The 23,753-nt window shown below is 40.8% G+C and overlaps 7 protein-coding genes across 10 annotated transcripts; 4 read left to right on the forward strand and 3 right to left on the reverse strand.

The window, feature by feature from the left end:
• Positions 1-1,601: 1,601 nt before the first annotated feature.
• On the forward strand, positions 1,602-6,518 carry LOC139768277 (uncharacterized). The gene is made up of 6 exons (XM_071698308.1): positions 1,602-1,876; positions 2,340-3,141; positions 3,459-3,726; positions 5,043-5,300; positions 5,385-5,629; positions 5,726-6,518. The coding sequence occupies exons 2-6, from the start codon at positions 2,382-2,384 to the stop codon at positions 5,929-5,931; spliced, it is 1,737 nt and encodes a 578-aa protein (XP_071554409.1). The 5' UTR covers positions 1,602-1,876; positions 2,340-2,381; the 3' UTR covers positions 5,932-6,518.
• A 281-nt stretch (positions 6,519-6,799) lies between these two features.
• Positions 6,800-7,882, reverse strand: Crif (growth arrest and DNA damage-inducible proteins-interacting protein CRIF). Of its 2 annotated transcripts, none has more exons than XM_071698311.1 (2): positions 7,300-7,882; positions 6,800-7,210 (listed from the first exon to the last, which is right to left on the reverse strand). In XM_071698311.1, the coding sequence occupies exons 1-2, from the start codon at positions 7,774-7,776 to the stop codon at positions 6,884-6,886; spliced, it is 804 nt and encodes a 267-aa protein (XP_071554412.1). In that variant the 5' UTR covers positions 7,777-7,882; the 3' UTR covers positions 6,800-6,883. The 2 variants fall into 2 exon arrangements, with proteins under 2 accessions (XP_071554412.1, XP_071554411.1); XM_071698310.1 differs by having other exon boundaries at positions 6,800-7,214; positions 7,304-7,880.
• A 317-nt stretch (positions 7,883-8,199) lies between these two features.
• Positions 8,200-11,463, forward strand: LOC139768278 (uncharacterized). Its single transcript, XM_071698309.1, has 6 exons — positions 8,200-8,308; positions 8,540-8,685; positions 9,499-9,657; positions 9,751-10,015; positions 10,084-10,566; positions 10,646-11,463. Exons 1-6 carry the CDS (start codon positions 8,215-8,217, stop codon positions 10,852-10,854), a joined length of 1,356 nt encoding a protein of 451 aa, XP_071554410.1. The 5' UTR covers positions 8,200-8,214; the 3' UTR covers positions 10,855-11,463.
• Positions 11,464-12,205: 742 nt separating this feature from the next.
• On the forward strand, positions 12,206-16,687 carry LOC139768283 (uncharacterized). Its single transcript, XM_071698320.1, has 5 exons — positions 12,206-12,681; positions 14,748-14,906; positions 15,000-15,264; positions 15,335-15,817; positions 15,896-16,687. Exons 2-5 carry the CDS (start codon positions 14,841-14,843, stop codon positions 16,102-16,104), a joined length of 1,023 nt encoding a protein of 340 aa, XP_071554421.1. The 5' UTR covers positions 12,206-12,681; positions 14,748-14,840; the 3' UTR covers positions 16,105-16,687.
• Positions 16,688-17,189: 502 nt separating this feature from the next.
• Positions 17,190-17,916, forward strand: L(2)37cg (RNA polymerases I and III subunit AC2 l(2)37Cg). The gene is made up of 3 exons (XM_071698323.1): positions 17,190-17,324; positions 17,406-17,500; positions 17,582-17,916. Exons 1-3 carry the CDS (start codon positions 17,205-17,207, stop codon positions 17,787-17,789), a joined length of 423 nt encoding a protein of 140 aa, XP_071554424.1. The 5' UTR covers positions 17,190-17,204; the 3' UTR covers positions 17,790-17,916.
• Positions 17,847-19,530, reverse strand: Rps2 (ribosomal protein S2). Of its 2 annotated transcripts, none has more exons than XM_071698321.1 (3): positions 19,445-19,530; positions 18,801-19,146; positions 17,847-18,707 (listed from the first exon to the last, which is right to left on the reverse strand). In XM_071698321.1, the coding sequence occupies exons 2-3, from the start codon at positions 19,143-19,145 to the stop codon at positions 18,219-18,221; spliced, it is 834 nt and encodes a 277-aa protein (XP_071554422.1). In that variant the 5' UTR covers position 19,146; positions 19,445-19,530; the 3' UTR covers positions 17,847-18,218. The 2 variants fall into 2 exon arrangements, with proteins under 2 accessions (XP_071554422.1, XP_071554423.1); XM_071698322.1 differs by lacking the exon at positions 19,445-19,530 and adding an exon at positions 19,272-19,413.
• Positions 19,531-19,918: 388 nt separating this feature from the next.
• Dhpd (guanine deaminase) lies at positions 19,919-23,367 on the reverse strand. Of its 2 annotated transcripts, none has more exons than XM_071698319.1 (9): positions 22,707-23,367; positions 21,985-22,118; positions 21,583-21,870; positions 21,263-21,481; positions 21,036-21,143; positions 20,843-20,950; positions 20,562-20,727; positions 20,284-20,430; positions 19,919-20,191 (listed from the first exon to the last, which is right to left on the reverse strand). In XM_071698319.1, exons 2-9 carry the CDS (start codon positions 22,081-22,083, stop codon positions 19,992-19,994), a joined length of 1,335 nt encoding a protein of 444 aa, XP_071554420.1. In that variant the 5' UTR covers positions 22,084-22,118; positions 22,707-23,367; the 3' UTR covers positions 19,919-19,991. The 2 variants fall into 2 exon arrangements, with proteins under 2 accessions (XP_071554420.1, XP_071554419.1); XM_071698318.1 differs by having other exon boundaries at positions 22,731-23,362.
• Between the last annotated feature and the right edge of the window lie 386 nt (positions 23,368-23,753).

Here is a 23,753-nt window from a genome sequence, read left to right on the forward strand (position 1 = left end):
TTTTCTACGTATCATTGTCCCTTTCTCTTTCGCCGGTCTCGTTTCCGTTTCAAACTTTATCATTTCGATCTTTCTCGATCTCCTATTCCTTCTTCTGCTCGATCGCGTCAAGAGGACTCGTCCGCGTAATCTCGGTCCGAGCCTGGGCCTCGTGATTCGACGTCACGCTCCTGCGCGGTACACTCCGCGCGAGAAATCGAATCTCTCGCGCGACAGTCCGCGTAAAAACGATGCGATAAGCCGTCGCGCGCATTTACCTTGACCTTGTCGTCGCTGGAACTTCTCCTGAAAATGATGCACAGGCCCGTATTCATCAGTCCGTTCTTATTTCAAGGCCGTCTTAAGTAATGTCTTAAGATGCTACTAATACGGCTTTGATTTGTAACATCTTAAGATTGTACCTAAGACGGTCTTAAATACAAGAACGAACTTTGAATACCGCCCACAGAATTCAGACAATTTAGCGGGAATTTCAACAATCATCAGAAAGTGTCTCTTTCTAAAGGCCTGTGTCCACGATGCTGGAACTTGGTCCAAGTTCTCGGACCGAGGGAAAGTTATACTGAAACTTGGATCGTGCATGGACACACCAGTTTTGCATCCAAGTTCAGTGTGTCCACGATCCGAGTTTCAGTAACTGTTCCTCGGTCCAAGTTCCAGCATCGTGGACACAGGCCTTAAGGGATGCTTATCCCACTTTATACGTCTCCTCTCTCCTTCTTTTCCTTTCAGTAACTTTAAATAACTCCGGAAGCAGCTCCAAAAAATTTTTTACTGCTCTCATTGTATTGTTTATCGCGAACGAGCTTGATGCGCGTTTAAAAATGTAACATTTGCCCCGCTAATCATGCTTTTATCCGCTATCTCGAGATTACAGGTAAATACGATAGCCGGAAAAAAAGATATTAGTTTACATGCTCGGACATCACGTACGCCGTATATATATAGTCAAGAGTAAAAACACTATGCATTTTATTCAGGTACGCAGGGAGGTACACTTCGTTACCATCCTATTTACGAGAAATAAGTAAATTAATTGATTAAATAATAATTTAAATTATTTTCGAATATCTTTAAGTCATTCCACTTCGATCAAATTCTGATTAATTCAAAGGGCAATTAATTCAATTGACAGAATTGTTCAAAGTAAAATTTCCAACTGAACAATTCGTCATCCTTAATAATCGTCTTTCTTAACGTGACAATGAAAAAAATGATAATTCCTTTAACAAAATACTGCGGGAAAAGAAGAAAGAGTGAAAAATGCCAAAAGTTTATAGCTATACAAAGAACGGAGCTCAATTTTTTGCACCTGCACCGAGCCCGCACCTGTTCTTCAGCGCCGACCGATTGGCCAATCGCTGAACGCAACGGCGTCGACGGGGCCGCAGCTCGCGCGACCGGGGCTCTTGTCCGCGACTGTACCGGCCGCTCGCGCCTCGCGGTGCGCGTGCGCGGCGCTCGCGGCGCGGGACAGCCGACGTTCGAGACAAACGAGCGGCGCGTACACGGCGCCGATCGTGTGGTGACGGACGCGCTCTCTCCGCGGCCCGCTCGATCGCGAACACGGGGAGAGAAAAAAAAAAGTATATAATCGTACGGTCCAATTTCGGAAGCGTGGGCCGCGCGCCGAACGTGCGCGACAACGACGTGTGTCGATCGGCTAAACGCGAATCGCGAATCGCGAATATGAACGATATGATGGAGCGCGTCTGAGGCTGGAAAAAACGGAGCAAGCTGACCGAAAGTACTCGCGCACTTCCCCCGTCTCCGACGATGATCTCGCGCCGATTGATAATTCGATTGAGATAAACGAACGAGGAATATCGGGCTATCTCGCGCGAAAAACCGAAAGACTGCAGCGAACGGAGGCAAGGTAAGGGACGCGTTTTCGCGAATCGACGATGTTTGATTCTTGCGACGCAAAATAAAACTCCGGGAGGAGCGCTTTAAAATATAAATCACACTTGTTTTTAGCCTAGCCCGCATATCGCACGCAAACGTCAGAACAATCATCTGTCGAATGAGAAATTAGATTTTAAACGCGCAGTGTACGCAATACTAGCTTAATTATCATCTCTCCGTTTTGTTATTTATCGAGGAGCAAGTCAATTAAAGAAAATAGAGTCGCGCGCGTTTATTTACAGAAAAATTAATTAATCTGATAAAAAATTAATTGGAATTCATACATTTTGTTCAGCTAAACTCTAAAACGCTAGATTCTTATGAGCTCTATTAATTTTTAATCTCAAAAATTAAATTCTTTTGCGTTCAACTTTACGGATAGATTTCTGCTAGTTTCTCTCGCTTATCTATCATTTTGCCTATTTTTTAATAAGACGACCCGCCGACTCGAAATCAGCAGCTCGAAGGCCGACAGGATGATCGGGCCATCATCAGGAGCAGCCGGCGAGGTTAATGAGAGCCAGTGCTGTGCCTCCTCCAAGCGGAAGATCTTCGACGATCTGGACGTCGACGGGTCCAAGCGAAAGATCTTTGACGAGCTGGACATCGACAGCTTCTGCGACGAGGTTCGCCAGACAGGTCGCAAGCACTACCTCCAGGAACTGGAGACGCCGGTGGAACTGGTCGCTACGTCAAACGAGATCATCGCCAACGCGGCGGCTCTCTTCTCGCCGATGTCCGCCCAGGAGGCGATCGAGGAGTCGCAAGTGGCGCGTCTGGAAGTGCTGCTGGTGGATGGCACCAACTGCACCTGGACGACCGTGTCGGAGCTGGAGCAACAGCAGAATCTGGACGTTCTCGTGACCTCGTCTTCTTCTTCGTCGTCGTCCTCGTCGGCGTCGTCCGGATCCGCCGAGCGTCATCCCGCGGCAACCTACGCCGTCGAGGAGTTTAATTATCAGCCGGCAGTGTCGGCAAATTATTGGGAACCGGTTGCCGCTCCCGTAATCTCCGAGGTAATCTCGCTCGCCAATCTGAACGCGCAGCAAAATAAGGGAACGACAGATAATAATCAGCAACAGCAGCAACTGCAGCAGCAGCAGCAACAGCAATTCGAGGATCAGGAGAACGGGAATCTATCGTGGCTGCTCGACTTCAAGCTGGACTCGTTCATCGAAGCCGCGGACGACAGATCCGCTATGGGACTTAGCGCGGCAACGAAAAACAATTATTGTGGTGAGAAAGGTGCAGGAGAAAATAGACGTTTGAATTGACGCTTTCGCGAATGTTAGAGTTAAAGAAAGATAAAGGATTTTTGCTCTTCTCGGTGTTAAAATTAAAATCTTTGCCTCGTTATTTTAAACGGATAGATCGATAAGATGAATTGTGATAAGAGGGGTAACTTTCCACTCGCGAGTCTTTCCGAAAAAACGATGGGCGATCAGTGTCATGGTCTTCAAAAATTTTGTCTTGCTTAAATTACGAATAGGAAAATGTCTGCATACGTTCCGCTAATAGAATCTACGGTTCCGCGGGTAATTGCGCATTTTCAGGCAACAAGAATAAACCGAACGGAAGGTCGCATGGCTCCAATTACGTCAACGACGTCAGAAGAGGACATGGCAGTTACGAAAATTCATCGGTGTATCGACAGGACGCGAATCAGGCGACTTATCCCACCAACGGAATTGACAGCCGGAATTTCTCGTCTGCGCCGACCAACGGCCCGAAGAAGCCACCCTTCACCTATACGGAATTGATAGAGCACGCGCTGCGAGAAAGAGGCGAGCTCACCGTCTCCGCGATTTATCAGTGGATCTCGTAAGTCTCGGCAGAAAAAGTTAATTTATTATTACTATTAGTTGAAGCTTTGCTGGCCGGCGTGCTGTAGTATTAGCAATTTTTGCATTTTTCCTCATACACTCTTCCTTTTATAACTTTCCAATTAAATGTCTACTGAAACATATTAATTAAAATAAATATATTTTCCTTCTAGTTTACTTAAATATTTTTTACATATTTCTTTTTCATAATTTTAGACGGAATCGCAAATTAAAATAAAACGAGCCATCGATTAAAACCGACAAGTTGAACTTACGAGAGAAAAAAATTTACAAGTTTCATTTGAAAAAGTGTACGAAGTGTCTTTCTTAGTTGCGTATCGGACGCGCAAGGGGCATTTTCTACGAATTTACACGAACGTAGCCCGCTGATCGGGGGTGGGTCGACGGGGGGTGGGCTACTTGTAGATGGTACCCATTGGTACCACTGCCCCCGTTGCTTGGCACCACCTGGCACTAACTCCTCACCCTTCAGGCTATCCTTCGTTGCAGCCCTCAACACGAATGCGCACAATTTACTGCTCCTGTGCCTTCACCTGTTCGATCGCCGTTTAAGCTCCTTGGAAAAGGCGTATATAGATCATTCGAGTTCAGCCGCGCAGGGACCGCTCGAACAATCGAGTCAAAAGAAATATCTCCGATAATTCTGCACGAAGACCTACAAATATATATACATATGTTATACTGAATATATATATATATATATATATATATAATACTGAAAATCATAAATCTTATCTTCACGTTTGCGTTATCTGAGACTATCGATTATGACATTATCCAGATTATAACGATATCAAATTAAAATCCCTTTCAAACTTAAGGGTTGCATTTTGAAATCATGGGTGATGTTAAAAGTATCATGATTTGGAAACAGATTCGTTAAATTGTCGGTATAAGTGACAACATTCGTCACGATCATCGTGATCAGCGGTGCGAGTAAACGCACCATTTAGCATTTCAAATGCACCCTTGGCTCAAATGTCTTTCGTTCTCCACCGAAACTCTCGTGAAATTAATCGCGAAGGGGGGGTGCGTAACGCACCGTGACATCGCTGCGAGCAGGTGAAGGAAATTAGTTTCGTAGGGACGCAAATTGCCGCCGTACGTTTTTACGTGTAATATCCCTTAATCACGTTCCCTTCAATTTGCCTATGTAAAATAATTATAGTAGCTCCTGGAAGTATTATTATAACTATTGAAAATGTAGGAAAATTTGTTTCGGGTGAATATATAAATTATATTTAATCTGTACAATTAAAATTGAATGTATAGGATAATTTACATCGTTTTCAGCGAGCATTTTCCTTACTATAAAAGCAACGATGATCGCTGGAAGAACTCCGTCCGGCACAATCTCTCGATAAATCCACACTTCAGGAAAGGATCGAAAGCGCCTCACGGGGCAGGTCACCTTTGGGCGATCGCGAATCGTGGCGATTGCAGACCTCGTCCATTCGCAGTTAACGCAGTTAACGGCCTAACAAATACTACACCGGTACGACAAGTGGCGCAAAATGAGTGTGACGAGTCCCGGAGTAACAGAATCATTAGGTAAAAAGTCTACTATACGATTCCTCGTTAAGTTTTGCAAAGCTATTTCAACGCTATTGCTGAACGAGCCTCTTGACATTATAGTGAAATCATGGACGAGGTGGAGGCTGCGACAGCGAGTATCACACAGCCGAATTCAGAGGAGGACACCGACGGTATGCTGAATTCCGTGACGCTCGAGCATTCCGCCGAGCAAATACTCAACGGTATAAGACGCGAGGTGGAAGTGCAGTATTTAGTTCCCATGATGGTGACCAACGATTCTGAGGCGAGTCAGCAGAACCAACAAGCGACACAAGCGGAGCTTCAATGCACCTTCAAGGAAAGTGGTGAGGCACATCGTTAAATCGTTTCGATATTTCTTTTAGGAATTAAATGAGACTCGATTCGGCATTGGCAAAGCGCGAAATTTATGTAATTCACAGATTTCCTGAACCCGGTGTCCAAGGAGGTCGTCGCCCAAGAATGCGGACTCGTGAGCGAGGGATATCTGGTGACGGATCTGAATCCGAACAGTCTCGGATTAAACGTGGTGGATCCCGAGATCATAGGATCGGAAAATCTCTTCGGCGAGGAGCTCAACTTCCAGTTTTACGAATTAACGTCGCCATCGCAACTGCAGTCCGCCTGACACACGGAGGGCAACAAACTACGTTTTATTGTGATCGACGAACTTCAGATACAGAACGCGTGGCCGCATGATGATCGCGACGTTGCCGAGACCGAGAGAAGCGTCTCGGATCGGGAAAATTCGCATAGGAAATCACCTATCGGCGATCGGAACAACGTGGACTGCACGATAACGAGAAGCTGATCTTGTTAGAGAAATTTTCACAATGACGATCGCGGAATGTTCGATTATTTATTACGCGGCTGCTAGAATAGCTAGAAGCTTAATTGAACCAGCTGAGCCAGTTAATTGATATGCTTAATGAATGGATAACGAGTCAAGCGCGGTACAAATATGAGAAAATCATGTCTCTCAAACGCAACATAGTTTGACGGTTTGATAATTGTTGTAATCACCGAAGGACTTTTAGCATGGCCCCAGAGTGAGATACGAAATAAACAACGTAATTACATATCGTCCAACGTGTGCCTGGTTAAGTGTCTTAAGAGGAGCGTCATTTATCAACTATGCATTAGAATAATTTCTTCTAGTCTTTTGCGAAACAGTGTGTAATGTTTTTTGTATTAGTAAAGAAATAAGTATGATATTTACTATTACGTGTGTGTATATTGTCCCTGAGATTTATATTACTCTCTCGCCGAAGTAAAAAATGCGAAGTGCCCGTTGGAAAGTTTCTACTACAAAGATATGTTTCTGTAATGATGTAAAGCAGAGAAAGCATTCGAATATCTTTTGATCATAGCCAATTTCAAACTTCGCAGTATCTCGTGCCGAGATATGAGAACGCTGATTGCTTAAATAAAATGTAAAAAAAGTGTTGTGGTTTAATCATATTGGTCGTTCAGCTTCGAAATAATCGCACCTGAAAGAGAGCTGATAAATTATAAATTTATTAGCTATATACAATTAGAATGTTTTATATTATACTTGGCGAAAACTATTCAACAGGTCACTATTCTACAGGTTTCGTCGACTCGGTCGCTTCCTCTTGACTCATATCGTTGGACATTTTTTGGGCCATGCTCGTTAATTTTTCCAGTTTTGCCTGTTTCTTAGCCTCCTTCTTCTTCTTCTTTTCCTCCTTCTCTTTTTGCGCCAGCATCGTCTTGAATCTCTCATCGTGGGGCGAGATCTTGAAGCCAAAGTGCTTCCTGACCTCCTCCACCAGGCGCTCCTTGCGCAATCTAGCAGCCTCTAGCTCGGCTTCCTTCTTAGCGATCTTTGCATTCAATTCGGCTGTCCATTCATCCATCTTCGCCAGTTTCTCAGCTATTTCAGCCTCCCTGCAAGTGCATCATACATCAATATATTGTTCTAAAATTTTAAACTTACGTCCAATACTGATAAGCGATACAATCGATAAAAGACATGCCTTGCTTGAACCTCCTCAGCCTTTATCCGTTTTGCCTCCTCCAGTTTCCTCCATCTCTCTTGAATGGACAACGGAAAGGCGACTCTCTCGTACTCCTGAGCATCCTTGACCTCTTCCGGAGTGGGCCACGCGAACCCGGCTGGTACGTCGATGCTTTTCAATCCGTACCTACCCAGCATACGCTTCTTGTATCTCACCGTATCGTGATACCACTCCAGAGACTGGTCGTAAGGACGCGCGCCCATGAGCATGTTCCTATGCGACGGATTCAGCCGGGACTTGTTTCGCTTCTTGGCGAGCTCCTCCTGAGACCGGGGATCGTCCGGGTATATCGGCTTCTCGTCGGCGGCGGTTATGTCGACGATCTCGTCCTTCGGTTCTGTCGACCCCGTAGCGAGGAAACGCCCGGCGACGGCGCCTTGGAGACGCACGTTTCGCCGAATAATGACATCGCTGATCCGTCTCAGACTCATCGGGGACGTCAAGTCGACGAAACCGACGAAACGTTCGCGTGATCGCTGCAAATTTAGGTTAGGTTAAAAGTTTAGATAGTCATAGCTTATAGTACAATTGTATATAGTTTCTGTTCTGTATTATGGCCCTCTCACGCTGGACGCGATTAGACGCGATGAGCGACATCCAATGAGAGCCTTGCTTTTCCAGTGAAAAAGTCCGGAAAAAGCAAAGCTCTCATTGGCTGGACAAGGTTAGGTTAGGGTAGGTTGGAGGGGACCCACGTGGGCCGTGTGGGCTGGTGGGGCACACGCACACAAGAGAAAGCACGTACCTGAGTGCACAGGTACACATGCTTTCTCTTTGTATGCGTTTCCCCCACCAGTGGTATAAATACACTGCTCGCGGCAAACTTTAAACCAATCAGCTCTGATCAGCTCTGCGTGGGATATTCAGGAATGTGGGACATGAACCGTAGTGGTCCAGAAAAGTTCGGGATGGAACAGGATCGATCGGGATCATCCAATCGGTCTTTAGGGACACAATGGGAAGGTAAGCGCTTTCTACACCACGTGTTCGGGATACCTTTATTCCTTCCTTCCGGTTTCTTCCTGCATTTTCAAGTTTCTGTTCATGAGGTTAGGATCGGGACAAGGTTCTGGCTCGTAAAATATATACTCGTCCTAATATCAGATTGGTATTTATAACTTACAAATTGTTAAATTTTACTCTCTAAATTACTTATTAGCTTTCAATAGTAAGGTTATGTTGAAAATGTTGAAGGAATTTGGTTTGGAATTTCCAACATGATGGACTCGCAGGGCGTCAGTAAACAGGAATTAAAAGTCTTCAGAGGCGATGCCGTGGGTAATAATAATCATCTCCACAGTAGCAAATGGGTAAACAACACTCTAAAGTCTCTACATGAGGTAATTTTTTTATAAAAATTATTCTTTATGTAATGATATTTTGCGAGTTAGAATTAGGGGTACAGAACAAAAATTAAAATGCTTTGGAAAATATATATAATGTAAATAATATAAAATGACTATAAATATATTTTTATAAATAATTGCTCCTGCATACGGGACGCGGAAACGCTTGCCACGCGGTGAGCTGCGACGCGGTAGCCAATAAATTTGAATTCAAACTTTTGGTTTTTACGGAAAAGCGACACGTTGATTGGCTACCGCGTCGCTTCTTGCGCGGCAAGCGTTTCCGCATCCTGGGGTGCGTTCCGATTCCCCACCTGGGTGCTGAAAATCTATAGTGCACGTGACATATACTATAGGATTTTTAGCACTCGGGTGGGAATTCGAACGTAGCCCTGTGTGCAGGAGCCATATTATGAACATTACGCGATAGGTTATATGTATTTGTGAAAGGGAAAAAAGTCAACTTGCACCGTTAAAGCCAAATAAAGTATCCTGACATCAATATAAGTTTAATTTTTAGTTTTTAAAAAGCTTTATTTAATAATAAATTCGAGTTTTTTTAGTGGAAAAAATAAATTACACAATAAAATTTATATATAAACTATCAAATTATAATGTTTCTAAAAAATCGTTTTTACCCCAATTGAATAGCAACATTATGCAGAATGTTTTTTTAAATTTTGGTTTATCCGATATAATCTTTTTATCGTAGTCTATTTTTTCTTAATTTTTTAAATTAAGTTTAATATGTTTGCAATTCTTGTTAGATTTGTGGTAAGATAAAGTGTTTATTGTAATTTATTTCAGGTTGACAAGAATAGCTGGACGAAAGAGCTAGAAGATCAGATTTATGCTCTGTGGTGTCTGACAAACTTGAAAGGAGATGTGATATCGCACCTTATGTTATGTGATTTTCCTAAGATAGCGAAGAGAGTACTGATGATTTCAACCGAACCACGATTGATTGTATGACTTATCTATCATAACATCCGATTGAGTTCTACAGAAATTATTTTAACAACGAATTTTGGCTGTTAATAACTACAAATATATTCTTAGGAAATAATCTTGGGTATCATTGGCAATGTATGCAGCAGTGATAAAGCAGCCATCGATACAATAGGCAGCGACCGAGAGCTAGTCACACAAATCCTGAGCTATTTAAAATCCGACAACTCGTTAATATTGATTCAACTTATCAAGATCTTGAAGGAAATGTCGGAGCAAATCATAAAAAATGCTCAATCAATTTGGGTAGCTTATTTTACGGAATGTGCATTTTTCGGAGATTGTATAATCTTTATATTAACGACTTCGACTAATGGTAAGCACTGTAATTACACAAGAGAAATCTTTTGCATAATTAATATAATCTTGAAATCTCTGTCGCAGATGAATTACTAACGGGTACAATGGATTTGGTTGCATCTATATTTATTGGTGCACGTTTGACGAAGAAAAACAAACAAAAGTTGTGGGAGAAACTGTTTAAAATTGACCATTTCATTTTTGCGATGTTAGAATCGTTTACGCGGATAATGTCGAGAGAAACAAGAACAATGAGAGAAACGAGTCGCTTTGAATGGAAGTTTGCCTATAACTGGCTTGGATGCTTAAATCTCATTATAATAGACCCCAACCATGTAGTTGAAGGCGAGATCTGTGAGAATGGAGAGATGCTTTCGAAACTGATGGAGATTATATATAGAATATTAGAACCGTGCAAAAAGTTACATAATTTATATCCAATTCGGGAAGCAAGTGCCTTCCTGATTTACAATGCTACGAGTATACTGTCAAGTCTCATAAGTTATAATGTGAATCTGCGAGAAATAAATAACATTCTAGCGACTATAACTTTCTCCCTCAGAATGGGTAAGTAACACGATTTTTTGTTTTGGTTGCGAATAGTACATGTAGATCCGTCTTTTTTTCCTAACAATGTATGTATTAGTTTCAGAATCTCGTTTTAAAGAAGAGCTAGATCCCGAGGAACTCGTACCCGGTCTTTCAAATTACCTAGATAAATACTGGTTACGTATGTCGCATAGTAACCGACAAATCGACCAACAGATTGCGGAAATGTATCGTCAATGTAAACGCGACTTTGAGCAGTACGTAATAGGACTTGTCTCGTCACACCCGGGGTACTCGACAAGTTGACAGCTGCCATCTTCGTTAGGTGTAATTAAAAATACGTGACCTGAGTAAAAATATGAGTTAACCCTTCGCAGAACACACGTGGGGCTTTCAAGACCCACTCGATATTTCAATTTCGAATTTTACGGAGATTTTACGGATTCATAAAAAAACTCGAACAAGAATCAAGCATATATAACGGTACAAATAGATTATTAAAGCCTTTGAAAGTATACTTGCATTTTTTCAGATTTTTTATGGCACCATTACAGTTTGAAAATCTTATCTGGGCATTAAAAGACCCAGGTGTACGACGAAAGTAGCAGAATTACATGCGTTCTGCGAAGGGTTAAAATTATTTCTTAAATTTTTGTACGAAAATAACTTGACATGTCTCGACAATATCTGTAGTGCAAATAGTACAAACAATAGTACAAACGATAGTGCAAATAGTACAAATAGTAATACATACAATAGTACAAACGGGAATATTATGCAATAAGTAATTTACGATATTTAGCAATATTATGCGTAGGTTGCACTGGAGACTCGATTATAATAAAATGTATTGTAAATATATAAAGATTTGATTACAGTCAGTATTCTAATAAATGAAATTTTATATTTATCTAATTGCATCGTGTACGTTTCAATATTTTTATTTATGAACCTTATACCGGATCTTACAAGCTATTGATATAAATTGTGAAATTCGAGTTCTGCAAAATTAGTACGCTTTTATTATCATAGTTTATGATTGGTGCAGAGTCTTTCATAGACGATTTTTATTTATCGAGCCATTATATCCACACGTTCTCAGATCAATTACGAATCGACTTTATCTTGAAAAAATCAGTCATTTAATTCTCGAAAGTAAGGCTGCGTTCGGAAACGTCACCCGGGTACACACGGGTATACTCGCTTCTCCTTCTAACTCGCTGAGATAGAAAGAGAAGGGAGTATACTCGTGTGCACTCGGGTGACGTTTCCGAACGCAGCCTAATTTCTATCGTATAACTTGAGAGCTGGATTTCAAAATTTTGTTTCCTCGTCCACGATCAATGGATCTTTGACTTTAGCTACGTTCCATTTAGCGCTCGCAACACTTTTAGGCCGATATTCGTAGTCGGATCTTATATATAAGATCTGACTGAATATTCTTGTCACGGACCTTGACTAATGCTACATTTGAATGTGGCGCAATGTTCCGGACCAAAATTTGATTGGCTGTCGTATTCTTCGGCCACCATTATGCCGGCCACCATGGTTACCCCCAGAGTTGCCGTTCGGAAGACCGGGCAGCAGCAGCAGGCATTTACAATTCTTGGGTGGTGCACCTTGAACTTGAACCACAGGGAACCGGGGGACCAGGGGTATTCGCTCAACGTGCGCGGACCAGTTCGGACGTGTTTTGTCCGGAACAAAATAGTTATTTGTGCAACAAGTGCTGGAAGATGGAAATTCAAGGGTGCGGAGTGGACGCACGAGGCACGAGCCGAAGGCGAGTGCGATCACCGCACCCAGGAATTTTCAACTTCACGCACGTGTTGCACACCCTATTTTATATTACAAGCGCGTGGAAAGTGGTCCATCACGCGCGCGTAGCGTGCGCAATGGGCCACTTTCCGTGCACATGTCATATAAAAATTTTTTAAGTACTGCGACTGTGTTACTGTCTGCATTGACTCGCACTCAAACTTTGTGATTTCCATTTAGACTTTGCCACGCTAACGGTGATTCAGACTTTGTTAATCAAACAGGGGAATATCTGGCCTTATTGTCCGCCGTTCGGCGGCAGGAGCCAAAAAATTTAAGAAGAAGAAGGGGGACCAGGGGTAGTACCGTGGTGAGGTATGTATGTACTTATGCTCGGACTTCGGAGTCATTTCGAGTCATTCGGAGCAATTCGGAGTGCGAATTCACGCGAGGAGGACTGGAGTCCGTCCGTTGTTGGACGTCGCGAGAGGCGCGATATATCCCGCCTCCGTCCGCCTCCCGAATCGCCACCGGGCTGCTATGTCTCGCGGTCCTAAGTAGATTAGGCGATTAACGTTTGCCCTTTGACTGACAACGAACTGCGCCGTGTGCGTTGCATCCATGTTGCATCGGATGCCGGGCGGCGGCGGTTCTCCCGACCTCGCGCTGAGAATCCGACGTCACGACGGCCGGCAGCATGTCCAACGCGACGAATTTGACGTTCACCTGCGTCAACGATCTCCTGCAAAAGGCCAAGATCAATTTTGCGGGTATGGAGCCGCGCAACATGTACCAGAGGCTCCCCGCTATGCGAGAGAAGTCTGATCTGGTGCAGATGATCCGACTTCTTTCGCATAGCGGGGTTCTAGTGCAGAAGCAAAGGGACGACGAGACCGCGTACATCATGCTGAAGAAGTGGCTGGACTCGTTCGAGTGGCTGAGGAGAACTCGCGTTAAGGATGGCAAGTCGGTTTATTCTTATGCTACGGACATAACCGTCGACCGTAAGACTAACCTGGTCCACGGTTATGTCCGTAGCGTAAGAAGTGTACTTACCAGCATTTATACAACTAACCAGCCTGACGTGTGTCGTACGGATGGTGGAATACATGAATGTTTATATTCTAGATAAATGAAGTGAAAAACATACTTGCAGACATGAAGCAAAAATTAGAAGTACGCTATGAGCTTAATTCGAAGAAGCAAAATAATACCATTTCTTCCACTGTATTATTTTGCTTCTTTGAATTATTGGGGTTCTTCACCATTCCACCATGGAGGTAGAGACGAATGAGTTGGACGCGCCGAATAGCGACATTAGATTGAAATTGCCATAAATACCGACGGAAGAACCCTTATATATAAGTCTGTGTAGCGATAGTGACCAGTTTATATCGTGCGATGAGTTGTATTTCTAATACAAAAGATACGTGTTAGATTTTTGATCATTGATACTAGGCCGAAGGCCCATTATGAAAGTTCCATGATACTGTCGGAGAGATGTATTATAAATAATGGCTCCTGCATACGAGATGCGGAAAAACGCTTGCCACGTGGTATGTTGCTATGCGGGCGCATAGCAACATACCACGTGGCAAGCGTTTCCGCGTCCCGTATGCAGGGGCGCATAGCAACATACCGTGTGGCAAGCGTTTCCGCATCCCGTATGCAGGAGCCATTATTCATAAAAATTTTGCGAGTCAGAATTGGGGGTACAAAACAAAAATTAAAATGCTTTGGAAAATTATATACACATCATATATAATGTAAATAATATAAAATGACTATAAATATATTTTTGTGTTCGTCCAAATTTTTATAAATAATGGCTCCTGCCATTATTATAAAATAATGCCCCATACGGGACGCGGAAACGCTTGCCACGCGGTGAGCTGCGACGCGGTATAGCCAATAAATTTGAATTCAAACTTTTGGTTTTTATACGGAAAAGCGACACGTTGATTGGCTACCGCGTCGCTTCTTGCCGCGCGGCAAGCGTTTCCGCATCCCGTGTGCAGGAGCGCCATATAAACATTACGCGATAGGTTATATGAATTTGTGAAAAGGAAAAAAGTCAACTTGCACCGTTAAACCCAAATAAAGGATCCTGACATCAATATAAGTTTAATTTTTAGTTTTTAAAAAGCTTTATTTAATAATAAATTCAAGTTTTTTTTAGTGGAATAAATAAATTACACAATAAAATTTATATATAAACTCAAATTATAATGTTTCTAAAAAATCGTTTTTACCCCAATTGAATAGCAACATTATGCAGAATGTTTTTTTAAATTTTGGTTTATCCGATATAATCTTTTTATGATCGTAGTTTATTTCTTCTTAATTTTTAAAATTAAGTTTAATATGTTTGCAATTCTTGTTAGATTTGTGGTAAGATTAAAAGTGTGGTAAGATAAAGTGTTTATTGTAATTTATTTCAGGTTGACAAGAATAGCTGGACGAAAGAGTTAGAAGATCAGATTTATGCTCTGTGGCATCTGACAAACTTGAAAGGAGATGTGATATCGCACCTTATGTCATGTGATTTTCCTAAAATAGCGAAGAGAGTACTGGTGATTTCAACCGAACCACGATTGATTGTACGACTTATCTATCAAAACATCCGATTGAGTTCTACAGAAATTATTTTAACAACAAATTTTGGCTGTTAATAACTACAAATATATTCTTAGGAAATAATCTTGGGTATCATTGGCAATGTATGCAGCAGTGATAAAGCGGCCATCGATACAATAGGCCGCGACCGAGAGCTAGTCACACAAATCCTGAGCTATTTAAAATCCGACAACTCGTCAATATTGATTCAACTTATCAAAATCTTGAAGGAAATGTCGGAGCAAATCATAAAAAATGCTCAATCAATTTGGGTAGCTTATTTTACGAAATGTGCATTTTTCGGAGATTGTATAATCTCTATATTAATGACTTCGACTAATGGTAAGCACTGTAATTACACAAGAGAAATCTTTTGCATAATTAATATATAATCTTGAAATCTCTGTCGCAGATGAATTACTAACGGGTACAATGGATTTGGTTGCATCTATATTTATTGGTGCACGTTTGACGAAGAAAAACAAACAAAAGTTGTGGGAGAAACTGTTTAAAATTGACCATTTCATTTTTGCGATGTTGGAATCGTTTACGCGGATAATATCGAGAGAAACAAGAACAATGAGAGAAACGAGTCGCTTTGAATGGATGTTTGCCTATAACTGGCTTGGATGCTTAAATCTCATTATAATAGACCCCAACCACGTAGTTGAAGGCGAAATCTGTGATAATGGAGAGATGCTTTTGAAACTGATGGAGATTATATATAGAATATTAGAACCGTGCAACAAGTTACATAATTTATATCCAATTCGGGAAGCAAGTGCCTTCCTGATTTACAATGCTACGAGTATACTGTCAAGTTTCATAAGTTATAATGTGAATCTGCGAGAAATAAATAACATTCTAGCGACTATAACTTTCTCCCTCAGAATGGGTAAGTAACACGATTTTTTGTTTTGGTTGCGAATAGTACATGTAGATCGTCTTTTTTTCCTAACAATGTATGTATTAGTTTCAGAATCTCGTTTTAAAGAAGAGCTAGATCCCAAGGAACTCATACCCAGTCTTTCAAATTACCTAGATAAATACTGGTTACGTATGTCACATAGTAACCGACAAACCGACCAACAGATTGCGAAAATGTATCGTCGATGTAAACGCGACTTTGAGCAGTACGTAATGGGACTTGTCTCGTCACACCCGGGGTACTCGACAAGTTGACAGCTGCCATCTTCGTTAGGTGTAATTAAAAATACGGGACCTGAGTAAAAAAATGAGTTAACCCTTCGCAGGACACACGTGGGGCTTTCAAGACCTACTCGATATTTCAATTTCGAATTTTACGGATTCATAAAAAAAAAACTTGAACAAGAATCAAGCATATATAACGGTATAAATAGATTATTAAAGTATACTTGAATTTTTTCAGATTTTTTATGGCACCATTACAGCTTGAAAATCTTATCTGGGCATTAAAAGACCCAGGTGTACGACGAAAGTAGCAGAATTACATGTTTTCTGCGAAGGGTTAAAATTATTTCTTAAATTTTTGTACGAAAATATCTTGACATGTCTCGACAATATCTGTAGTGCAAATAGTACAAACGATAGTGCTAATAGTACAAATAGTACTACATACAATAGTACAAACGGGAATATTATGCAATAAGTAATTTACGATATTAAGCAATATTATGCGTAGGTTGCACTGGAGACTCTATTATAATATATATAAAATGTATTGTAAATATATAATGATCTGATTACAGTCTATTCTAATAAATGAAATTTTGTATTTACCTAATTACATCGTGTATGTTTATAGGTCAAATAGCGTTCCAATATTTTTATTTATGAACCTTATACCGGATCTTAGAAGCTATTGATATAAATTGTGAAATTAGAGTTCTGCAAAATTAGTACGCTTTTATTATCATAGTTTATGATTGGTGCAGAGTCTTTCATAGACGATTTTTATTTATCGAGCCATTATATCCACACGTTCTCAGATCAATTACGAATCGACTTTATCTTGAAAAAATCAGTCATTTAATTCTCGAAAGTAATTTCTATCGTATAACTTGAGAGCTAGATTTCAAAATTTTGTTTCCTCGTCCACGATCAATGGATCTTTGACTTTAGCTACGTTCCATTTAGCGCTCGCAACACTTTTAGGCCGATATTCGTAGTCGGATCTTATATATAAGATCCGACTGAATATTCTTGTCACGGACCTTGACTAATGCTACATTTGAATGTGGCGCGATGTTCCGGACCAAAATTTGATTGGCTGTCGTATTCTTCGCCCGCCATTATGCGCAATGAAAACACCCGTCACCCGTCTTCTTACATCAGTACGATCCAAAGCGCACGTGAGTGCGGATCAGCATCAGCATCATCAGCACGGAGCGCGGATCGCGATGGAGAGACGTCTCTCAAGGGTAATACGATAATTAATAACGATAGTTAACGTTATAAAAGAGCTAAACGCGGAATTGTTACATTGTTGACTGTGAACGCAGCTGCCGGGGAATCACGGGGACGCGTATGGAACTTTCGTCTTCGCCGACGAGGGACATACCTTGGGAAACGCGCTCGCTTCCGTGATAAGCGAATAGTACGTATCGTTTGAATATCGCGAATGTCAGTTGATCGTGGAATACCTTTTTCTAACACCTCTTCTAATCTCTCCCTGCAGCCCCAACGTGAAGATATGCGGCCACACCGTGCCGCATCCGGCAGAAAAGAGGGTGCACCTCAACATCCAAACAACCGGTGAGAACGTGATCGAGGTGTTGAAACGAGGTCTCCACGATCTTGAGAAAATGTGCGACCACACGCTCGAGACGTTTGATAAATCCTACGAGAAGTATAAATCTTCGCAAGACGTCCCCGACACTACGTAACGCCGTGTCATTCTCTTAGAATATTTCTAATATGTTACAAATAAGTTTTTAAGTTGGTTAAGTATCAAAATTGCGTATATTAAGGGCGTAGTCTAAGTTTCTTAATAAAACAAATTAACAAATTGGAGGTCTTGATTAAATTCATATATAAAAGTAATGTACTGTGAACAGACCTATTCAGGGTTTTTTAAATCCCCATTCATAACCAACAGTGCTGCTAGACTAGCGTATATGCATCGACAAATCCTATGTGGTGATGTATGCATGACAGAGGTCCAGTCTATTCTATATTGATCCATTCTTTTCTGTCCATTGATCTCAATAAAACGGTGGAGAACAGGAAGCATTAAGTCAGGGGATTGAGGGAGAAAAATGAGATTTGTTTCACAATTTTTTTTTAAAGCGCTCCCAAGAGGCCTGGATGTTTATTTAGACAACTTCGGCCGCTCTCGCGCCGCCTTTGTGAGTCTTGGACAGATAGTCGGCGAATTCTTGGTACGGTGCTTTAGCCAGTGCCTGTTCCTTCCACAGGTCGGGCGTCAGATACGCGTAAGTTTTGGCGATCGCGGCGTAAGTGGCCTTGGCAAAGTTGCCGAGGGTGCAGGTCGAACCTCTGGCCGAGGTGTAGCAGTCCTCGATACCGGCCATCTGAAGAAGCTTCTTGGGAACTGGGGCGGATACGATGCCGGTACCTCTGGGCGCGGGTATCAGACGCACCTGGACGGAACCGCACTTGCCCGTCACCTTGCACGGCACCGTGTGCGGCTTGCCGATCTTGTTGCCCCAGTAACCGCGCCGTACCGGCACGACGGAGAGCTTGGCCAGAATGATAGCGCCGCGAATCGCAGTGGCTACCTCCTTGGAGCATTTCACTCCCAATCCAATGTGTCCATTGCTGTCTCCAATGGCAACGAAAGCCTGTAAAATATTCCGATTTAAGACTCTTGTCTCTCGACATTTTTATGTTTTGTTCCTTCTTAGGTTGTTATATCTAAAAAAGAAAAAGTTTACCTTGAAACGCGTGCGTTGACCAGCTCGCGTCTGCTTCTGTACCGGCATAATTTTTAGAACCTCGTCTTTCAGATCCGGCCCGAGGAACTTGTCAATGATTTCGTATTCCTTGATGGGTAAAGAGAACAGATAGATGTGCTCGAGAGACTGAATCTTGCCGTCTTTGACCAGACGACCCAGCTTGGTGACCGGGACCCATTCCTTGCTGTCTTCCTTGCCGCGTCCACGGCCACGTCCTCTGCCTCTGCCTCTACCTCCACGACCCCTCAGACCCCCGCGATCGCCGCCGCGAGAGCCAAAACCTCCACGAAAACCACCGCGTGCGGCTGGAGCTGCGTCCGCCATTCTACAGTTAAACAAAACACGTGATAAACTTAACCGTCCCGAAAGTACTTCGTATTTTCAATGAGATTTCAATTTTGCTAAAAGCTGATAATTAGTATGCATGTTTTAGTATCTTTGACGGTAAACCTAAATGTGCGACGCCGACATGCGGCATTTGATAAAATATCAGGAAATACGGATTGTTTATGCGTAATTGTTTATACAAGAATATTCATCTTTGTAATCGTCTCACACAGATGAGCGAGAAATATGCAAAAGTTATCGTATAACTGGAAAATTTTTCTAAAATATACACTCACGTCACTTCTTTCCCTTCCCTCAGAAGATCACAGAAGAACCGGAAACATGAGGTCGAGACGGGAAATTAATATCCCTTCGAGTCTCGAGATGGCGCGTTGTATGACGTAATGTCCGACGTTTTGAAAAATGGCGCGTTTCTATTCAACGATGCGTCGACTCACAATTCACAGTCAGATTTAAGTATTCGAGATATAAATTTGCTATATTATACTATTAATTAAAATAATCATAAAATGGTATTTAATAGAAGGGACAAAAATAAATAAAATATTTAGCGTTAAAAATGATTCGGAAAAAAATCGTTCTATTGTTCTAAAATATAAAAATAAAAACGTAATTTTACGGAGCCAAGTGTAATGTTTCTATTAAAGAAAAAAATAATATTAAGACTCATTTAATTTATTCAATCGGCTTATCCATTGCATAATTTATCATAAATTTGTTATACCATACAAAATAATGTAGAAATAACGTGCGAAGATAAATGCTTTTTATTTGATAGTTCCAATGTTTTATGTTACAAAACCTGTAAAACAGAGGAAGTTCTTATTTAATTTTCCTACCACTTACATATACTGACACTATATTACGTTCATCACCGGCGTATATAAATCTCTGAAAATTCTCCTCGAGCGTATATTTTCTGAAATTATTCAATAAGCTGTCTTTCACATTCAAGTCGACGATGAGAGCATCGAATTCTTTGCCTGGCATGAAATTACCGACTTTGTCCTCAATTGAGAGTGCTAAACACAATCAATATAATCAATACAATTGTAAAAAGCATTTTGTACATGGATGTACAGAGCATTCTTAATGTATAATGACCACCCCTTACCTCTAGCACCTCCTAATGTTGCCATATAAAAAGCGTCTTTGTAACTAAGCGGTGTATAATTGTCTCTTGTCAAGGACAGACAATTTGATACTCGTAAAACCGATCTCATCTCGTCCAATATACTGTAACTGGCTCCACCTGAAACATCTAAGAAGACACATTTATTTTTAACGTGATGAACATCGTGTTGTGTATATTAAGTTAAATCTTAAAGCTTGGATATTAAGTTAAATATCCAAATTATTGGCATAAAACTTGTACAAGGATTCTTGTGGCACCTGTTCCAAGTCCAACTTTGATACTGTTAGCCTTTAGCCTCTGTACATCGCAAAGACCGCTTTTCAGATACGTGTTCGAAGAGGGACAGTGAATCACAGCTGTTCCTCGTTCTTTGAGAATGGCAAGTTCGCTATCCGCGAGATGAACTCCGTGCGCTAATACTGTCTGTGAGACGATCAGATACACTATATGAGTCTAACTGGACTAATAATAGATTTTCGTGTAAAAGAAAACGAAATATCGGTTGTTTCAATCTATTTCGTAGATTAATGAGATATACCTTATTAGTGAGAAGACCAGCGGCGTCATAAACAGCCGTGTATGAAGGCTGGTTTGGAAAAGCTTCTTCTACTGCCGCTATCTCGTCTTTATTTTCAGAGACATGAGTCTACGGAGAATGGGGAACACTTTGTATTTATATAACAGACAGCATTGTACATTGTTGACAGCATATCGAACTCAATAAAAAATACCTGTATATGTAAATCTTTCTCTTTAGCGATCTTTGCCAGCTCTTGCATTAATTCCATATCACAACTCAATGCAAATCTTGGCGTGATAATCGGCCTTACAAGTGGGCTCTGCAACAAGTTTGGAGTAATGTAATATCTTTCTGCAATTAATTCCTACATTATCTGTAACTGAAGAGCCGTCATCTTGTTGCGATGTTGCGGGCAATAAAATACGAGTTTGCATTTACCCCTATTCGCTCAATAGACTTTATGAAAGCCACGGTTTCCTTGATTGACTTCTCGGTGCTTTCGCAGTATCCATCGTCACGCGGTGCGTTCATATTCACTTTCCCGATGAAAGCTCGTTGGCCCAGCTTCTCAGCTTTCTTCGCGAGGATCGTAGACGCCTCGGCGTACAAAGATGCAAAGTAACACGCCGTTGTTGTGCCCATTTTGACGGTTTGTTTCTGCAATAACATATACGATATTTAACATAATAAAAAGTTATATGAATATCTTGAATAGTTGTACATTCTGCGATAACATTTCGGACAGAATCGTTAAGTACCACAACTGCTTCAAAAACTTGTTCTGCAAATTTTGTATCAATGTACTCTCTCTCCAGTGGAAAGGTGTAATTCTCCAGCCATTCCAAGAGACACTTGCCGTAGCCCAGTCCAAGATTCGGAAACTGAACTGCATGAGTATGTCCGTCGATGAATCCAGGTATCATAAACTGTTCACGTGACAAAATATTAACTTCGTCCTCATCTGCGAGAAATATTGTGAGAAAATCTGAGATATCATTGTCTATCCCCTGTTGACTAGTCTGTGGATTCTCCATAACACGAATAATCTAGATATTGCATAAGATAATGTCACTAATATATATTTTGTATTTTGTCTCTGTATTATTTTATATAAACTACATATATGTAGTAAGAAAGTAAATGTAAGATACGTTAAATACCTTGCCATCTTCAATAAATACAGCAGCGTTCTCCTTAATAATCAATTCCTCATTATCATCTGTGTAAATCAACGCACCAATATAAACTTGTCGAACCATTGTGCTATATATTCTCTATATGTAGATGCTTATAACTGAAACAATTAAAAATATTATATACATTGCTATCCAGTTTTATAATTGCATTCAAGACGTTTTAATACTTTTATCTGCACATTTTCTATCTGCAATTATTATTAACTTTAGTTATTTTATTAGAAGCTATATATATTATAACATATTGTTAATATTGCGTAATCTAATTGTTAATATTAACATAAGATAGATAAGAGAGTTGATTATGAACATTATGATATCCAGGTATCTTGAAACAAGGCAAAAATTACAAAAATGAGAAAATTCACTAGAGTATCCTAAGATTTCATTGGTCGAAATCTAGTAAATCTGTTCACTTTTGTAATTTTTACTTTGTTTCAAGATACATACTCAACCCTAAGATAAATATGCTATTAAAAATTTCTATAGAAATAGAAGGCTTGTTTTTTTAGCTGAACTTCTTGCACGGTTCATCTTTCCTCTCTTTCTTTTCATATTGGAGAGAAAAAGAGAAAATATGAACTGCGCAAGAAGTTTTCAGCTAAAAAGCACACAGGCCCATTATTTTAATATACCACTCTTCCGTCATTTTATCGTATACAAACGAACGAAAAAGTGATTTTTACGCATGGGCTCGTTTTTCTTCTTACATCGTAAAGCTCTCGTAACGTCCGCAAATGAAATATCACTCGGCAAAACGCATCTGTCACGATTCACTGTCGGTGTGTATTCGCGACGCTTGGTTTTCACAAGTGGCGTTATCATCGATAACACACTTGATTGTTTTGTTATCACATCGCTGCGTCGGTCGTTCAAGGACGGTCGCAGCCAGCTGATCCGAGAGGGGCATCCATCCCCGCGCAACCCGCAACTCGCAACTACGGATTCGCATTTCGACACTCGCGCGATTACTCGAATACTCGACAGGCATCGAAACATGACCCTTTGTACAGCTTTGACGAATAAAAATATTAATATTTGCAAATTAAAAATTAAAACAGCCGCGAGCGAGGCGGAAGTGCACGCTGAAGAAGATATGCGAATAATGCGAGAGATGTTGCGCGTTCATCAGAAAAATGCAGACGGTCGATAAATCTTCAGATGCTGGTAATTTCCCACATATGTATTATCGATTTATGATAGAACTTTCACTGAAATAAATGTAGATAAAGCAGAAGAGTGTTGTGACTCCGAGCAAAACGATAATTCATGATAAGAAAATAAAAATGACATGTGTATACATTTTTTTACAATTAACGCATGAATAATCAAACTCGATGATAACGATGAGAGATGAGAGTGCAGTTAAATAAAAATCGAATGTTATCGAGTCTTAAGTACATATATATATACACACATACACACACGTCTATGAAATATTAGGATAATAAAAAAATATAATAAATCGTAAAATTATTATTATATAAAATTAATATCACATTACGAGCTAAATTTTAACGGTAATGTGAATTTCCATGAAACCTCTGTCCTTAACGATCCCTTCTCCGTCTTCTAAAGAATACGAAAAGTAATGAATAAAATCATTTTTACGTTTTTCTGCCTCTCAGCGTTTCTTGTATTCCACTCTGAAAACCCTTACATAATTAGTCTTATCAATGATAGAGAGAGGAGAGAAGGAAAGAAGTTGTTGCTTAAATTAAATAAACATTAAA

This window comes from Temnothorax nylanderi, unplaced genomic scaffold (genome assembly GCF_030848795.1).
Source record: "Temnothorax nylanderi isolate EJ_2023f unplaced genomic scaffold, tnyl_v1.0 TNYL_tig0015_pilon, whole genome shotgun sequence".
In the NCBI taxonomy this organism is placed as follows: domain Eukaryota; kingdom Metazoa; phylum Arthropoda; class Insecta; order Hymenoptera; family Formicidae; genus Temnothorax; species Temnothorax nylanderi.

Excerpts from the sequence above, each read along its gene's own strand:
- LOC139768277 (XM_071698308.1), top strand. The coding sequence starts at position 2,382 with ATGATCGGGCCATCATCAGGAGCAGCCGGCGAGGTTAATGAGAGCCAG. Across the intron at positions 3,142-3,458 it reads AACGAAAAACAATTATTGTG|GCAACAAGAATAAACCGAAC; the intron begins GTGAGAAAGGTG and ends GCGCATTTTCAG. Across the intron at positions 5,301-5,384 it reads CGGAGTAACAGAATCATTAG|TGAAATCATGGACGAGGTGG; the intron begins GTAAAAAGTCTA and ends TTGACATTATAG.
- Crif (XM_071698311.1), bottom strand. The coding sequence starts at position 7,776 with ATGAGTCTGAGACGGATCAGCGATGTCATTATTCGGCGAAACGTGCGT. Across the intron at positions 7,211-7,299 it reads AGGAGGTTCAAGCAAGGCAT|GCTGAAATAGCTGAGAAACT; the intron begins GTCTTTTATCGA and ends ACTTGCAGGGAG.
- LOC139768278 (XM_071698309.1), top strand. The coding sequence starts at position 8,215 with ATGTGGGACATGAACCGTAGTGGTCCAGAAAAGTTCGGGATGGAACAG. Across the intron at positions 8,309-8,539 it reads TTTAGGGACACAATGGGAAG|GAATTTGGTTTGGAATTTCC; the intron begins GTAAGCGCTTTC and ends AAAATGTTGAAG. Across the intron at positions 10,016-10,083 it reads ATTAACGACTTCGACTAATG|ATGAATTACTAACGGGTACA; the intron begins GTAAGCACTGTA and ends TCTCTGTCGCAG.
- LOC139768283 (XM_071698320.1), top strand. The coding sequence starts at position 14,841 with ATGTCATGTGATTTTCCTAAAATAGCGAAGAGAGTACTGGTGATTTCA. Across the intron at positions 15,265-15,334 it reads ATTAATGACTTCGACTAATG|ATGAATTACTAACGGGTACA; the intron begins GTAAGCACTGTA and ends TCTCTGTCGCAG. Across the intron at positions 15,818-15,895 it reads AACTTTCTCCCTCAGAATGG|TTTCAGAATCTCGTTTTAAA; the intron begins GTAAGTAACACG and ends TGTATGTATTAG.
- Rps2 (XM_071698321.1), bottom strand. The coding sequence starts at position 19,145 with ATGGCGGACGCAGCTCCAGCCGCACGCGGTGGTTTTCGTGGAGGTTTT. Across the intron at positions 18,708-18,800 it reads GTCAACGCACGCGTTTCAAG|GCTTTCGTTGCCATTGGAGA; the intron begins GTAAACTTTTTC and ends AATATTTTACAG.
- Dhpd (XM_071698319.1), bottom strand. The coding sequence starts at position 22,083 with ATGGTTCGACAAGTTTATATTGGTGCGTTGATTTACACAGATGATAAT. Across the intron at positions 21,871-21,984 it reads TATTTATTGAAGATGGCAAG|ATTATTCGTGTTATGGAGAA; the intron begins GTATTTAACGTA and ends TGCAATATCTAG. Across the intron at positions 21,144-21,262 it reads AGTCTATTGAGCGAATAGGG|AGCCCACTTGTAAGGCCGAT; the intron begins GTAAATGCAAAC and ends AACTTGTTGCAG.